General features: G+C 36.4%; 1 protein-coding gene across 1 annotated transcript in view; it reads left to right on the top strand.

Moving 5' to 3' along the window:
* Window positions 1–17710, top strand: part of dlgap2 (DLG associated protein 2) — a 160499-nt gene that overhangs the window by 9022 nt on the left and 133767 nt on the right. The window contains exons 2-3 of the mRNA XM_023352139.1: window positions 1113–1167; window positions 2807–2854. Of these exons, the coding sequence (XP_023207907.1) occupies window positions 1113–1167; window positions 2807–2854 (103 nt within the window). The remainder of the gene's footprint in view (window positions 1–1112; window positions 1168–2806; window positions 2855–17710) is intronic.

The following is a 17710-nucleotide window of genomic DNA, read 5'->3' as shown; positions in this document are numbered from 1 at the left end:
ATTGTCCAGTTGAATTAATTCCTGTTTTCAAATATCTTTTCTCTCTTTGGGAGAAGGACTGTCATGTTCTACCCTCTTTAATTAAAATGAAGGCTTATCTGATGTTTCTTATTGAATCCCTGAGAGAAACAAAATTAGTTTGACAGATGGTAGAGCCTGAGATAACCATTTAAGTGCATATGTAAATTAATAAGGAACAGAATAGTAGGACAAAAAGTAAGAGTGCCTGTCTATATTAAATCTCTACAGTGGTTACAGACTGTGATGGAGTTGTCAGTCAGCTGCAAGGACAAAGAGGTATTGTTAGCCCCTTTAAAACCACATCCTCCTTTGTCTTTGTTCTTATCATTTTCTCCTTGTGGAAATCCTAAACAATAGCGACAGTATTCTGTGTCACAGCAAAGCTTAATGAAACCATTATCATGGAAATAAAATAGATTGCAAGTTCAGCTTTCAATATTGGGGAAAAAAATGAAGGGGGAATAATGATTCAAAATGTTTGCAGCTCAAATTTAACTTCAGATTGGTTAAAGATTTAGTGAACTCACGGGATATGCTGTAAGCATGCATTATTGATTAGTGTGACCACCTCAGGCATGCGAGTAGTGCAATTATGTTTGCAGCCACAATTCCCTGGAATAACAAAACTGCTGGTGAATCAAAAGAAGGTTTGTGATTTTACCACCTTGTTTTTCTAATGTAATTTTAATGATGGAGGATTTTAGATTTTTATTCATATTCACATGCCATTTCACCCACCTTTGACTGCATGTGGACAGAATTTGAAATAGGGAGTTTATAAATGCATCTTCCATGTACATACCCACGCTGCAACTATCATTTTGTGCTGCTCTGCTATGATCAGTGTGCACGAGAACAGTCTTAGAGAGCTGTGGAGGCTTCTGCTTTGATGCTAATGGTGTCAGAATTGGGTATCTGTTTCTGCTCTGTAAATGAGGATCTCAGCATGCGTCAGTGCGTCTCCTCAGAACTCCAACTTGTTTATGTGCTTTGAGCTTCTGTGATATTAATGTCTTTCTTTCCCCCTTCTTTTTTCCCTTCTGCCGCTACCCCGTCTGTGCAACCCCCATTCCCATGTTGTTTCCTGGAAGGTGTTACCAGGCATACTGCAGAAACATTGCTGTATCTTACCTGACAAGAACACAGGTAAGGACTGAGCAGAGGGTCCCCTCTCTTCTAAACCCTCAGCTCCGGGATAAAAGCAGAGTAAATCATTATTTTAATGAGTGTGTGGTCATGCTGAGGTATGGACAGTCAGATGAGGAGGGGAGGTTGTGATCCAGGGGGGTGAACATTTGTCTGTGTTGTGTTCCTCTACAGCTTGATGGTAATATATCTCACACTAATTGTATCTGTCTTGTTCCTCTCTGTCCAAATGAGACTGATGTCAGTTTATGATTGTAATTTCTGTAATTATCTTTGAACTACTAAACTAGCACTAACTAGCAAAATTACCAAATTTCGACACAGTCCAAAAAACATCATGGTTTTAAGAGATGCACAGAGAATTCAGCCTCCGAACAATTTCGAGCTAGATTGGCCCTTGCCGGTAACTGGGGGGTCTGAAACTAAAAGAATCCGTTTTTGAAATAAAGGCTGTTCTGACAAGGACACTTCCATGTGAATGGCATTACTGAGTGGAAAGAGATTAAAGTTGACTTTTTTCAGTATGGTGTTTAAAAATTAAAAAAAAAAACTTTCTGAAAGATAACCTTTTTTCTGTCTGTGGCCAACTTAATGTCTTCGTTGGTATATACTGTAAGTTTTCAGATTACCAGCAACTATTTTTCAAAAAAGGGACTAGCGACAGGTTTTTCACCTTTTTTCTGGTGAATCTAATGTAAAGCCATGAATCGTTTTTGTTCTTCTCGAGTGCAGTGGTTGCTGCCCTCCTGAAGCACTCACAGGGTGTGAAGTCCTTGCTCAGCAGTCCCTTCCAGCTGCAGTCAGAGCCCCTTCCTAGCTACTTGTCCACCCTGCTAATCAATCGTGCATATGCAAACCCTCCACTGGCTGATCCTCTTACAGTCAGAGCAGGATGTAAATAGAAAATTATTGTATTCTAAGATAAACAATTTCTGTTGACTCTTTTGGCTCAAAGTTAATGTGACTCGTAAATAGAGAAAGTCAAAAATGATAATCTTTCCCTGTCACTTGCAAGGTTTAAATAGATCACCGGTTCAAACTGGACTTTAGTAAAGTAGACTTAAAAAGTAAATTGAATGAATAATTTTAAAACGGTTAAAAGGACAGAGGAGGTAAGAATGGAATAGATTATATAGGACAGAAACAATGAGACATTTTTAATCTGTCTATTATAAGATACGCTGGATTTAGAAACATTGGCAACTTTTTGGAAAGTAATGTCTTAAAATATTTTCAAAAAAGAGTTTAGAAATGGTAGCTACTCACTACACTAATTACTTTTATCACATGCTAAATTCTAATAATTTTGTGTTTCATTTACAATAATCATACTTACAAGCTGTACAGCACATAGTGGGAATTTTCTTGTTTCTATTATAAATAATTAATAAGTGCTTGTAGCATAAAGAAAATAATAAAATATTTGAACTCTATTTTAGCTATTAGAATGAAATTACATTTCAGTAAATTATGAGCAATTCAAAACTTTCTAGAATGTGCAGATTGTAAATAGGCCACAAGTTGATGCATCTCTAGTTACTTTAGTTTATTTGTCAAATTTAATTGACAAAGGGAGGGACACATTTGGGAGCAGTTACTGTGACTTGTGATGATGATGGGCTTCTTCACATCATTTCAGGTATGAAGAGGTTGCTGATGAAATTGAAGAGCAGGGAAATATATTCAGGTACCTGACCACTGTTCTAACCATAATGACTTCCTTTGTATCTTTTTATGGGCGCTCCTTTTTCAACTCAACCTCCCTAGCCCCTCGATTGCAACGAGACCGCATGCAAATGAGTTCACACTCCATTCATCTCATTACCAAAGTTTCAGATGCTGCTCGGGGTGCAGGGGGATTGTTTTTTTGTTGTTTTTTTTAAGGCTCATGTCAATTTTGTTATGGTAATAATGCACTTTTAATTATGACCTTGGTCTTCTGTTTGGCATTTTGTTTTTTTGTTGTTTTTTTTTAGTTGCTACTACAGCGCATTGTCCTGATGTGCCAGACAGAATCACAAAAGGGTGGAGCTGCAACCTTGAGTGTAATTAAATACACTGAAGCTTGCTACCAGGCACATGTAACAACTGTAAGCCATTTCCATGTGTGAAATTAATATTTTACATACTGCCAAAGGCACTGTACTTGCATCCAAATAGTTTAATCTTTTTCACTGAGAATTTGGGGCAAAGTTGTGTTGGATAGAGCTAACCTTGCTTTCACTTTAGGATTTCTGCATCTGTATTAAGTGTTCAGGCATGTGAATGCAATCGTGGTAGCAAAATAAATTTGGCTATATTAGCTTGCGCCCTCAGTTAAGGTTTTGAAGAGCAGTTCACCTCTCTGAAAATCACGCTTTTCTGACTGAATGCATTTGTCAGAAAAGCACACAGCACATCACTTAGAAAAAAAACTGCTCCATTAAAGTTTATTGATCACTGCTGAGCTGAATGAAACCAGGGCTGCTGCAAAGTAGCATTTACTTTGGCATCCTGTTGCCATAGAAACGAGACTTGAAGATTCTAGCTTTGTGTTCAGTCCATTTGTTAGAAGCATTACTCATTTGCATTGTTGTCAGATCTTGAATTTTAAGGTGATGACCAGTTGCTTTAAGTAAATACATCTTTTGGTTATGCTAATTAGAAAGTACATTATAGTTCTAATCTGATCTGAGGACACTTATTGGTGTAAAATTTTGAAGTGAAGTGAGGATATTTATTAAGCATGACTTTATAAAAATGAATTTAATCACTGCTGAGCTGAATGAAACCAGGGCTGCTGCAAAGTAGCCCTGGTTTGTATGGTGACTGTATGCTGCATTCTGTGTTTTTATGTTTATGTGCCCTGCTGTGCTACGTTATATTGAATTATGGCGCCCTCTTCTGACCAGCATCTCAGATCTCACAGTTTGCACTCAGAAAGTTCTCCCATCTGTTCTCAAATTCTTCTCTGTGCTTTGACAGCATTTGCATAAAAAACTGAAGGGAAGAGTCTTATCCTTCACTCTACCTGTCACTGGCATCCCCCCCTCTGCTCCTAATGGACTCCATATGTAGAACTTCTGTCCTGATGAGCACTCTGTATTCCTATGCTTCTCATTCGCAGGCCTTTTCTATTTATACACATGAATTAATGTGTGATGATTTGACAATTTTTGGTGCCTCTTCTCACGTACTTGCTTAAAGTTCTTGCATCCTGCCATCATGGTCTTCCTGTGACTTTATCAAAGCCAAATTTTTGAGTCTTAGTGATCACATTTTTAGAGCCAATGAATGAGGATATGAGGGATTTTGCTGCACATAACCAGTAGAATTTAGCGAATGTCTCACAGAAGCTGATGTCTTTATTTAGGTGTCATGTGATTACAATAGCTGGAACTACACAGTTAAATACTTACATTATTTTTTAATGTATTGGGAACTTTCCATTTAACATGTTCTTATTCTTGGATATTTTATTTTGTTTCTCTAATACTTGCTAAGTTTTATTATCACATGCAATTGCTCAAATTTATCTATAATGCTGCCTCCTTGTTTAAATTCCTGCTGTTCATAGTGCAACTTAGCCTTATTGTTATACATATTTTAAAACCAGGACGTAGCTGTGGCTAGGCTTGTGTAATACTTACTTGCATGCAACACTTTCAGATGCATGAGTAGAGCTTTCAAAGTAGTAGCTTTGCATGTTGCCTACCAAAAAAGGTGTAACTCTTTTGTTCTAGATGCAGTGGCATAAAACTTTTCAAAAAGGGCCACTTTTTCAGGCATTCATCAGAATCAAAAATGACTAAATCTGCAACAGACCTTAACGTTGAACATTATGCTTTACTTGCTAATAAACTCAAAACATGATTTCAAGGATACTACATTAAAATACAACAAATAATATAGGAAACAGTTTTGTGACACAAACTTTTTATATAACAAGATGAATATTTGTGCTATTTTATGTTTGTTTATGCCTAAACTTTAGGCTAATCATCTGTCCCAGATTTTTCCTTGCACCTTTATCTCTGAAGTACGTGTTTGTGTTTGTCAGCGCAGCTCATAACATTTTGTTTTGAAGGGTTCCTCTGAAACAAACAAACAAAAAAAATCAATAGCCAGATAGTATATTTCCCCTGCAGTATCCACAATACCTGCTTATCCTTGCAGAGTTGTGGTGGGGCTGGTACCTATCTTTAGCTGTCATTGGGTGAGAGGAGAGGTAATTCCAGGGCAGATCGTCAATCAGCCAGGACAAACAACCATGCATGCACTCGTACCCAAGACAACTTGGAGAGACCAATTAATATATATATAATTTATATATACATATACAGTATATTATTATAATTTTTTTTGTTGTTTTAAAACTTCTTTGGAAAATCTCACAAACCTACATGTAAAGGGGTGTTTTAGTCCTAATCTTACTCGATCCTACATAACTCGGCAGTCTAAAAAGTTTTCTATTTTATTCAGAAACAGCAAAGTCCCTGAGCTACAACAGTTTTAATGGCTCTTGTGCCTTATGGAGCCTCTGTCTGGAGTCACAACATGTCCATCTTAATGCTTCACATGTCCTGTCTGAGCTTCTTCATCCCACTGTGAATCTTTCTGATGTGAGAATGAAACAGCAGCTGCTCTATTAGCTCGCGTAATTAACGGGCGGGCTGTCGCTTTCCTCTGTGGTGTTGTATAGAACACTCTCGCAGTACATCCTTCCCCACATTTCAGACACTTTGCTTCAGATATACAAAGAATATTCAGAACTTATGTAAACTTGACTTGCAGGGAGAAGAGCAAATTGATGAGAGCTGGCAGTCTAATTCTTTCCTAATTCCTGCAGTGAGTGTTTACCCTTGACAACCAGCTCATCAACTCTCTCTTTTCCTCGGCACTCCCTCCAGCACCGTGAAGGCAGACTCACTGAACTGTTAAGAGTGGATAGCTTTGCAGCAAGACTTTTTTCTTCCCCTCTGGAACACTTCCTCTAAATATACAGACAACCAAAGTTTCAAGTTATTAGTATACAAAAAGATCCAGTTATACTGCATCATAAAGAAACTTAAAATTTACCATCCCCGATTCTTTTGATCAGCAACAAAATAAAAAAATATTTCATATAGAAATCATTTTATTGGCTTAAGGGATGCATTATCTTTCAATTGATTATCTCCTGCATGATTATTTTCAGCTCTTTGCATCTCACCTTAGTAATAAGATCATTTATGTTTGCCAAACTTTTTTATTATTGTTATAATTTTATTTTTGCAACAGTTCTGGTGTAGAAGTTCCTAAAGGTCTTAAAAATGTAACAATTAAAACTGATGCTCTGTGTTTCTTGACTATCTGTGAACTGGCTTATCCCTTGAGTTAATAGGTTTTCGTTTAAGTATGAATGGTTCAAATATACCTCACAGTTAAGTTCAACCGGAGAGTCCAGTACAGTACCATTTTGAAAAGAACCACTTGGTTTTGCCTTATTTTTTTCAATTACTGGTGTTACAATTTGATAAAAATGAACAGCCACAGTTTTTATGGAATTATGAAAATCAGAGAGCCTGCTGATATTCCATAATTTAAGTACCGGTATGTATTTTTTGTGCTTGTCCCTGTGGAGACTTTTCTCATTGAAGTTAGTCAGGAGGACACCTGGCCTCAGTAGGCTGCATATCTCAGCCTCCCTGACATAATGAGTAAACTGGAGAGGAAGATTTGATTTAACATGGAGTCTGTAAGTCGTTTAGGTAGCTTATCAACAGATGAATGACAATGCCATAGAGTTCAGCAAGAAAGGCAATCTGTTTCTGTTGCTCTCCTGAAAAGCTTTTCATTTTCTCGTCTCCTTGCCTCCCTCCTCATCGGCTCTCTGATTACTTCAACACATTGTGTTTCTGCGCTCATCAACAATCAGTTCACAACGTATACCATCCACATGATTAGAGCTGTAGTCTGTTTTCACTGTTGCAGCAGTAAAAAAAAGAGCTAACTGCTTCTATGTTAGGTTTGTCAAAACAGAATGCCAATCCTTTGCAACAATATAAAATTTCACTTTATCTGTTTTTTCCCTCTAATTTTCACATTATAACCACAGATGAAAACTTATTTTGTTGGGATTTTAAGTGTCTAATGTTCTGTTTATAAAAAAGGAAGCATGATGATAAATAAAAATCTGCACAGCATGAGGTGAAAATATATATTTTATTCTCATACCTCTAAATTAAATCCTCTGCAATCAAATACCTATGAATCATACTGAATTACTAAATAGAGTGCAGCTGTGTTTAGTTTAATAGTATGAAAACATGTTTTTCTGTTAACTGGTTAACGTTTTGCATACACCCCAGAATCTGCCTTGTCTGAATGAAAGGAGAAAGCCAGGTTTGAAAGAAAGTCATAAAAAGTTCTCTTTTGAATACTGCAAGCATGTGGAAAATTGTTCCAGTCAGATGAGACCAAAACTGTACTTGCTGGTCTACATGCAAAGCATTAAGTGTGCCATGCAGCACATTGCAGTGTGGGTGCTTGTCTTCAGCAGAAACATGGAAACTGGTCAAAGTTGATGAGAAGCTAAATTTATAGCAATGGTAGAAAGCTACAAAAAAATCTTGAGATTCCAGCTAAGGCTCACGTATAGTCACCAAATACGTACTCATACCACACTTTCCACATTTTATTACTAAATTATTTATCCATTTCCTTCTCATAACCAATTGTACGCTGCTTTGTCTTGGCTTATCATCAAAGCCCAGTAAAATGGATGGATGTGTGTGGTTGTGTGGGATTATGCAACAATAGACATATTTTTATTGTATGCTGAATTCATTGTAATAATATAATTTGTTGGCACAAAGGAAGGTGGCTTTCCTCAAGTTTCCTCTTGGCGTTGTTTGAGGGAACCCAAGAGGAAACTGCATCATGCTACCTGCATGTTAATACCTCCTGCTTTCATGGAACAGCTTGATAGAATTGGGGTTGCAAGGTGAAGTAAGCGGGTGATTGTAAAAGCTTGTCTGTAGTCTGCAGCATGGCTGATCAGTTAGATTGCTTTCTGAAGTACAAAGTTTCCTGAAAATGTATCCGTGGATAAAGATGGTCAGAACATGCAAAAAATAATAGCCTGTGGTGATACTGAAGAGAAATGCTTCACGATTAGTTTCTATGGATAATCAAAGCTATTTCACATGAACAGGAGAGCACTAAAACTTTAAAATTATTTTAGTATGTGTTTAAAAAGTATAATAAGAATTAATAGACTTTTTTTTAAATTGCACATGCACTTTGTCCCAAATACAGGTGTGTTCTTTCTCTCATATGTTTCTGTTGGCGCTTTCTCCTCTGTCCTCACATTACATTGATTTTCTCTAAGTTCAGCTTTTGGAAATTTTCACAACTGGAAGCATTGATAATTTGTGCAAAATTGCTTGTATTAATCTTTTGAATGAAGGATTAAGGATGCTACTGAGCGTCATGTCAACATTTTAGATGAGTAATGGAAAAAACAAACCTGCTCTATAAATACCAACCCCGCAAATTCAAAATAGTTTTCTGCACCCTTGTCTGCCCAAAATGAAAATAAAAATAATATCCACTCACTCATTTCAGGCTTCTTCTGAGGTCAGGAGTTTTTGGAAGAATACAATGTCTTTAAATTACACACCATACAGTTGTCTCCTGACATTGTTGTCATGCCCTTCTGAAGCAGTCCAACAAGCCATTTAACTTGGCATTTTGCAAAGACATTTGTTTCTTAGATGCTATCAATAAAAAAAAAAATCAAATGATCTATGGGAAAAATATAGAGATGAAACTGATTTCCGAACTCCTGGCAGTGTAGAATTTAGCTGTTTCCAGTTTCCATTTGGCAGATCAGAACCAGTTATCCGTAAAAATCTCCCAATTCCAGCTCATTTTCTCAGTGGCTTTAGAATCAGTGACAAGCTAAATAACAGATTTAGCTTAGATATAGATATAGACGATATGAAAGGAAAAGACTTTTCTTCTATGAATTATTTTTTATTTATAGCAGCCACTCCTCTATGGTTAGTTGAATAACCTCAGTTCTAGGCCAGAAGAGAGGAAGATGAGGCTTTCCTAAAATGATGTGATCCAAAGATTGCCTGTCAAACCTCAAACTGTGTAAAATTGTGGAGATTTCATGTTTATGACAGTTCAGCTCAGATTACAATACAGTTAATAATTTTGAAAGGCCGTGTTGAATACACAAACATTTTCCTCTTTAACATCAAGCAGTTGTTCTCTTTTTACCTTCTTTGATCCTGCTTCTTTCCCTGCAGCCCATGTTGTTGTTGTTGTACTCAATGTTCTGAACATGTTTCTCCCACTGCTGCAATTACACTGAAACAACACTACTTATCCCAGTTCTCATTATTAACACGGCGGCGGTTGTGAGTAGATGGTACTCGTTTAATAGCCTGAAGCTCTCTGATACCTGACAAGGAGAGTTGAACACTTCTCCTCTTGTCTCAAGCTTGCAAACAATGCAACAATATCAAATACATAGTATCCCTTTATTTTTTATTGCATGGGAACCATTGTGCGCCCACAGTTCCACTGCTGTTTAAACAGAACTGAAATATAAAAATGAAAACGGCAGTTTCATTGGCTACATTTGTCCTACTGTTTGCTGCTGTCAGATGTGTAAGTCCCGAGAAATGGGTGATAACTCATACTATCACCTTTAACAAAAAGAAACATTTTCTCCACCTGTCAGCCTGCATTTTTGTCTGTGTGGTATTTACAGAGGTTCGGATTTAGTTTTGGTGCTATGATTGTAACAAATAACAGCAGCCATATCTGCTTCCGACATCCGTTTGTTTTTAGAGGAAAGGACATTATCTGTGGAGGAGCTGCAGCCAGTGGCCCGGCAATTGGCTGCATGGAGAAGCTAACTGTAATGTGATTTTTTTATTATTATTTTTTTTTCAGGATCAAATCAAACATGAGAAAAAAAACTCAAATTGTTGTTCTGCTCTGATATTTTTCTCTTGAACATACAGTATATTGTTGGTATTTGTGTGTAGATACAAATATTCTCAGTAAAAAGACAATATTTTGGCTATAATTTTTATGTTCCTTGTTTTTTACTCTTGTGTGAACATTATATAATCCGTTCAAAGAAGTTCCATTAAATATCATCTGACTCTAAGTAAAGATGCAGTGTTGCAAATATTGAGGGAAAATGGCTGTGACACATAGGTGATAAAAGCATTAATAAAGTTGAAAATGTATCACCTTGTAAAATGATTAGGTGTATATGCAAAAGTTTTGCAATAACCTGTAACTAAATAGGAATGAATAATAGTCAGTTACACATACACACCCTCAATTTCAATCTATAAATTAAAAAGGGTTTTTGTTTACCTACGATCATTTCTTTTTTCTTTAAAGTCAGTGGTGTGAATACCTTTATCACTTTTTCTCGTTTATGCAACTCGGACACCACCAGCTTTTAGCAGATGGTTTTTTTTTTGTACATTCCACGTATCACAGGTCTGATCTGGGAGAAATAAAGAGTCTATTTGCTTTTATATTTCTAAATTTTTGTTTTGTGTTCTGTTGACAAATTTCCTACAAGACATAGTAAAATCACAAGTAAAAATCATTGAACAGCTTGTGACACTGTGGTATTTTTATTGCACAAAATGACCTCTGGTTCATTCTGTCTATAATCATTTGAGCTCTACAATAGAGCAATTTTGGGAATAACTGGCAAAGTACAACCCCTCACTGCTTCTGTAATGATGTTCTGCCTGTTTGAGTGCGCCTCTTATGGTCAGAACCATGCATCTGACTGGTCAGATGATGAAAGATGACCAGTGTCAGACTCATTTCGCAGCTCATCAGGATAATGCAGGCCTAACGATCAGAGCATTTGGGTGAATAAAAAGAATTACAAAGCTATAAAATAAAACAAGCTGTAGAAGTGGTTCACTATTAATTTTATTAAATATATTTGATTAAAAAAAATTAAAGACCTTTGGGATACCAGTGGTATTATTTTGATTTTGTTTAGGGATTCATAAAGTATTTTGGATGTATTGAACTGAATACATTGAGAAAGTCGGAGTATAAATCATATAGTTTATTTATTCAGTTATATTTTATCAGTCAGCACGTCCCTTTGTTTATCTGTGATGTGCTTTTTAAGATGTATAATCTGTATCCTGATATCCTGAAGATTATAATGCATGACCATAAATAAATATATCGGTTTTAATGCAAAAGCAAATCCAGATGATATCTAAATATTTCAAGCTAAAACCAGAAATTTGAGCAAGAGTATAACAGGCATAGTACAATAACCCTCTTAAAATGTTGGTTGGAATTATCATTAATAAAGACATACAAGTACTTTGAGGAAGCTCATTTCTACACTCCCATTTTGTTGAAAACTTAGTCTTTGTGTTATCAAATCCTGGAAACCTAGAAATTTGAGTCAGAAGAAATATTGAGTTTTGAAATGGGTAATGACTGTGGGTCAAAGTCAACAGAATCATAAAACAATAACAACTTTATCTGCTTTCAAGATGGATCCCATACATTTTCTGTCAAGAATTGAACTCTCTGCTTTGCAGAAACTGGCCTTACACTCCAACACGCTGTCACCTATTGATGAAGATTAATGAAGAAGTGTCTCAACACAGCAAACTGAAATAGACACAGTTGATCAGAAAACACGTTGCAGTTACTAACACCTTTAAACACAAAATCATAGACTTTTCTAATATATCTACTGTTTGCTGTGGATATTTAGGCCAGAGTACTCATCATGCTTTTACAAAGAGTTTGTATTTCTTTAATTAGACAGATTTCTGTAATTCATTTTTGCCACCCTCAGATATGAAAAACAACACAGTAACTCTCATTTGTATGGATGCAGAAACCAATTTTGCTACTCATGGCCAAAAAAAGGAAACGCTCCAAGAAGCCACTCCACCCAAATGAACAGACAGACAGTTATGAAGACACATGGCTGTTATCTTGTCCATCCATCTAGTGTGCCTGACAGCACAGACCTAAATGAGAGCCTCTTGGGACCACCACAGGGGGAACCGGGGTCTTATTAGGACAGCAGTGATCGTGTTCTTCCCTTCACTGTCTAACATCAGCAGAGAGCATAGGGGATTAATGATAATGACACGCAAAGCTGCCTTGAACTTATAAATTGCATTGTACATTATCAGTGGAAGTGGAAGTGGAAGTAAACCCAACCATTACTCTATTTTAAAGCTAACTGTATTGAGAGGTTACAGGAGATTAGTGAGTAAAAAGTAAGTAAAAAAATGTCAAAGTGTTTGAGATTTATGTGATAGCCCAACACGTATGTGCATGTGATCGGATTTAAAATTATGTGGGTTTTCAAAATTCAAATACACATATTTTACAAAAGTTTGTTATGCCTTTTTATTAAGATGCTCTGAGACGATATTTTGTTGAACTTTTTGTTGATCTTTTTAGGGTATGTCTCTATCAGCTTTACATATTTTGGGAAATATATTTGTCCCACTCAACTTAATCTCTGACCTGTCTAGAGTATTTATACTTAAATAAAGTTACAATCAGGTGCAACTGGTTGCAATGGGCTTTATGTAGGATTATAAGGGTGGCTGGATGCAGACTGTCACACTTTATAAATATTTCTATTTGAAATTTTTTTGAAAACTAAGTAGCATTTTCTTTCTACTTTGTAACTTTGTTTGACTCTATGACATACAATCCTTGTAAACCTTATGGTTGTACATTGACATGTGAAAGCTCTTAGAGGTATGTTGCTTTAGCAAAGTGCTTACACATAAGGTTTTATGTAAATGTTCACATTTGCTCTTCTACTTTTTCACCTTGTAATTTTTTTTTCATTTGGAAAGAATCCAGAACCCGTGAATATATACAATCATACTTTGAAAGTCTTATGACTTCCGGGAAGGAAAAATAATGATTATCTAATAAAATCTGTGTTTTATAGTAGCAAGACATAATCATCTGAAGTGTGTTGGAACTCTTAAAGGGCTGCTGAATAATAATAGTTGGAACTACGATTTTGAAATTACAGATGAATTTCTTAGATACGCCATGAGATGGTGCTATGTGTCTAAAATAGGAGCTTTGCTTTGGGTTGGATCATTACTTTATTGTGTACAGAAACATTGCTCATGTCTATGTAGAGGAGTGCTGATTAATGGCTTTTAGCTTATTAATTTAAATATTATTTCTGGTGGTTAGGCATAGATGGTTTGTTTCTGGAAGTGAAGGGCTGTGCAAGGACACAGGAAGCTGTAGCTCCAAAGCTCTTTTAGCCACTTTTTCACTCCCCAGCCTCGTAATAAGATTCACCCGCACTGCTTAGCATTCACCTGTCATGGACTATGAGTCAGCTTATCTTCAGTCGACAAGACTGAGAGCCTGAATCTCAGTGAACGGGCCTTTGCTATAGATTTTTACATCACTTTTTCATGGTACAGATTGCCTGGGAGGAAACGGTGCTGGAATATGGGCTATGAGAACAGACCAGGGACCCGTGAAGAATTTTCTTTGCTCTGTGGCATCAGGATGCATCAGCTCAGCGAGTTTGTTCTGCTTGCAGCTACACATATTATCAACAATTTAATAAGGTTTTAAAAACCTGCTAAAATAATCAGACTTCAATTCAAGTAGGGAGGGGGGCTTAATTGAACATCATACTAGTTCTGTACGCAGGCTTGGAGGATAATTGAACCGTAACTGGAGATTGATGATCAATAATTATTTTTGATCTTTTCCTAACTGCTTCTAATCTGTTCCCATATGTTTTGTTGTGATCAGTATTCCCATATAATATTCACTGTTTCTCGTTTATTATTCATAGTATTTTGACCACACATTAAAATTTTCACTGTTGGTGCAGTTGAATCACTTGAAAAATTGAGGCAATTAATCAAGATTGGGACACCCATTATTACCATTAAGCTCTGCCAGGAAGTGATCTGAGTCAGCATATATCGACAAGAGTCCATTTAAATACTTTAATTATTAATAAGCTGCCCTGCATAGCTGGGGATTTACTCACAACAAAAACCGGAGGCCAAATGCTAATTCTGTTGAGATTCAAGTAATGTAAAGGTATAGGCAGAAAAATATGCACCACTTTGCAAAACTACATACACCCCTTAAATGTACTTTGTGTTGGTCTATGAAATAAAATGCTGACGTTTTAACAAAGTGAGGTATAATTAAGTACAAAGAAAAGATTCATGATTTCCAAACTTTTTAAATAAATGAAACATGTCTTCCATACATTTATGTTTGTTGAATCACTTTCAATTGTAATTACAGCCGCTGGTTTTTAGTTTACGATTTTACCAGTTTTGCCACTTTTTCTCTGTAAAGCAGCTCAATTCAAGGCTAACGTCTTTCCACAGATTCTTGGCTGAATTTAAGTTTGTGCCGATATAGTCTATGGATCTAATTTGATCTGAACGGTGACACTGCAGCTCTGGTGCAGCGTTTGCGAAAAACATGTCAGACCATCAGACCTTACTGACGTAATTTAATATCGTCCAACAAAAGTCTTAAAATCATTGACCAATGTGCTTTTTCTCTAACCTTGCTAATATATTGCCATTAAGGAAAGTCTCAGAAATCGTAAAGTTGTACAGTCTGACAAGTATTGCACTTGCGACAAAAAACTGTGCTGAATGACAAGTTTGTGACCAAATTTTGCAGGAGTTGTATCACCTTTGCATCAGATATCAAGTACTTGGTTGCGATGGACTTTATTTAGGGGTCACAGAAATAAGAGTTTGAATGCAAATGCATGCCACATGTTTCAGGCCTTTTTAATTTGAAAGTTTGTAAATAAAACTAAAGTATTTTCCATCTACTTCACAAAAACATATGTTTTTTGTTCACAGTAAATCCCACTAAGATAAACAACAGTTTGTGGTTTAAACATAACAAAAAGTCAAGGAGTTTATGGACTGTGAGGCAATGTGTTGTACCTTTCTTTTGGCTCTCATTGATTTAATTATTTTTATCCTAAAAGCCAAAGCAAAAACAAAGAAACTTATTTTGTTTCGTTACTGATCAAAAGAAGCTGGACACATTCTGATGTAGCACTCCAGGAGTCAACAGCTAGAAGTGCTGTTGTCTGCCTTCGGTGTGGGAATTTTGGAGATTGCTGATGTGTGAAGAGTTTTTTGAGGAAGTGTAGTCTGCAGACACGGACTCACACATCATCCCCTGTCCAGTCTTTGTAATGGAGCAAGCCACCATGCAGAGGGAACATGAAGGCCAAAGCTGCCATTCATCCATGCTGGCCAGAGGCCCAGAAGGGAAGGAGGAACACCGATAAAAGGTTGCTTGAATTTGTGTCCCTTTCTTTCTTTCTATTCTCCCTATGAGGGAAAAGAAACAAAACTGTATGTCATCACTTGGTGCTGAGTTTTTTTTTCCTGTGGGGTAAAAGTTCTGAAAAAAATCATACCTTTCACGGAGAGATGCACTTCAGTATTGTGCTCTGACCAAACCTGTTTCCAAATCATTTTTCTTTCCCCACTCTAACCTTCATCTTATCTATCTGTTCCTGTCCTTTACTCACCTTCATTTCCCCATCCTTGAATGACTTCAACATATTCTGCCACTCGCACTGTCCTTTTTCCACAGAGCCGTTTCTATTATATCTTATTACACATGCTACAAGGAAGGAAGGAAGGAAGGGAAGTAGGAAGATCCATGCATGACAGGTCTTAATTCTTTTTTGTCTTTAAACTTTCTGTTCCACGCATGTCCCTAATGTTATATTCGTTTTTTTCTTGTGGGGCTGCTGCCAGCTTTTATTCCTGGTCACGTAAAAACGCTGCTGCTTAATGTGCCGTACAGCTGGGCACATTTATTCTCATATATTACCTCTGACCTCTGAAGGGAAATCTTAATTACAGGAGTGTGATCTTTTGACCGTGTGTCTTAGTTTTTTTCTTTTTTTTTTTTTTTGACAGTGCCAGCAGTCTATTGCAGATAGAGTGCCTCTGTTATCACACCTGGCTAAAATATAAAATTGAAGGATTATACTAAACCCTAGCTGGGTGACTGTTCTTGTCACCTCTGTCACATGGATTTCAGCATGCCTCTGACTTCTTCTTGAGCAAGAAAATTGTTTTATTCAGTGTATAAATAACATTTACTGAGTACTGTTTAGTGCGTTCAGCCCATACAGTAAATTTATGTAGAGATTTATCTGCTGTGTTTCAATGTTGGTGGCATTGTCTTGTCTGGTTTGCTACTATACCTGGGCTGTGAGAGAAATAGATGGATTAAGAATGAATGAAATGAAAATCTAGACAGAGAGAAAAAGAGAAAGTGGTAGAATAAGGAGAAGTGGTAATGACAGACTGTGTGGAGGAAGCAAGGCTTCTTGAGCACAAGGAAAACAGGCGGAGATACTGTAGCAATGAGGCATGATTGAAACTGAACAGTCTTGCAAAAGTACTTGCATTACTTGAACTTTTTTTTTTTTTACATTTTGTAGCAGTACAGAAATCTAAAGACATTTTGTTGGAATTTTAGCTGATAAACCAACCCAAAGTACTGCTTAAAATTATGTGGAAGAGCATAAAAACAGTTCTGGCATAGGTTTGCATGCTGCCCCACCCTCTCAGATAGTACAAAATAAAATCCAGTTCAACCACTTGCCATCAGAAGAACCTAATTAGCAAAGAGTCAGTGTGTGTGCAACTTCATATCATTAGGAAAGGATTTGAGAAGGTCTCAGAGATTTGTTAGAAAACAGTGAATAAACAGGATCACAGAGACTTTACAGAAAGTTGTGCAGGTCTTTAAAGCAGGGTTAACTTATAAAATATATGCCAAGCTTTAAAGACCTCACTGTGGAAGAGTTGCACAAACTCTTTTCAGAAAGAAAGAAGTCTCAGATGATCACAGGCTACCACAAGCTGTAATGGAATAATTTAGATTAAACTATGCTTGTAAAAATGACATGAAAAATATGTGACACTTTATTAGAACATTCAAAGATGCTTTACAATTAAATCAGTCACACTGATGATGGCAAGCTATTGGATTGGCAAGTTACATTTAGTTTAGTTTAGTTTAGTTTAGTTTATTTCAGACAAACCTTTCACCGACAGTGTAAACGACACAAAGTACATAATATATTTCTTTTAAAAAAGAAAAAAAAAAAACGAAAAAAAAAAAACAATAAAGAAACACATCACATCGGTGATTATGAGTCTGAAAAGGAGTTCATTCATATTTATGTTATTTTAAAACCATGCATCATTTTCCTTAAACCTCCCAATTATGCAATCGTTTTATGTTGTTGTTTGCACATATTTGATGAAAATGAGAAAATGAAGATTTCTTTATCAGTTTTTTGATAACCATACATCTGCATTTTCACACTTTCAGTATAGTTTGTGCATGATTTATGCCCCGTCCTCCTGACAGGACATAAAAAATTCTAAACAACATTGCAGTTGTTTTTGCTATAAAATGTTTTACATTTTTCATTTTGCAGAGTGCTTTTAATATAGAGAAACTCCACATT

The sequence above is a fragment of the Xiphophorus maculatus genome, chromosome 19 (assembly GCF_002775205.1).
Source record: "Xiphophorus maculatus strain JP 163 A chromosome 19, X_maculatus-5.0-male, whole genome shotgun sequence".
Taxonomy (NCBI): Eukaryota; Metazoa; Chordata; class Actinopteri; order Cyprinodontiformes; family Poeciliidae; genus Xiphophorus; species Xiphophorus maculatus.
The sequence above is the reverse complement of the archived record's forward strand: the minus strand, read 5'-3'. Positions and strand labels throughout refer to the sequence as shown.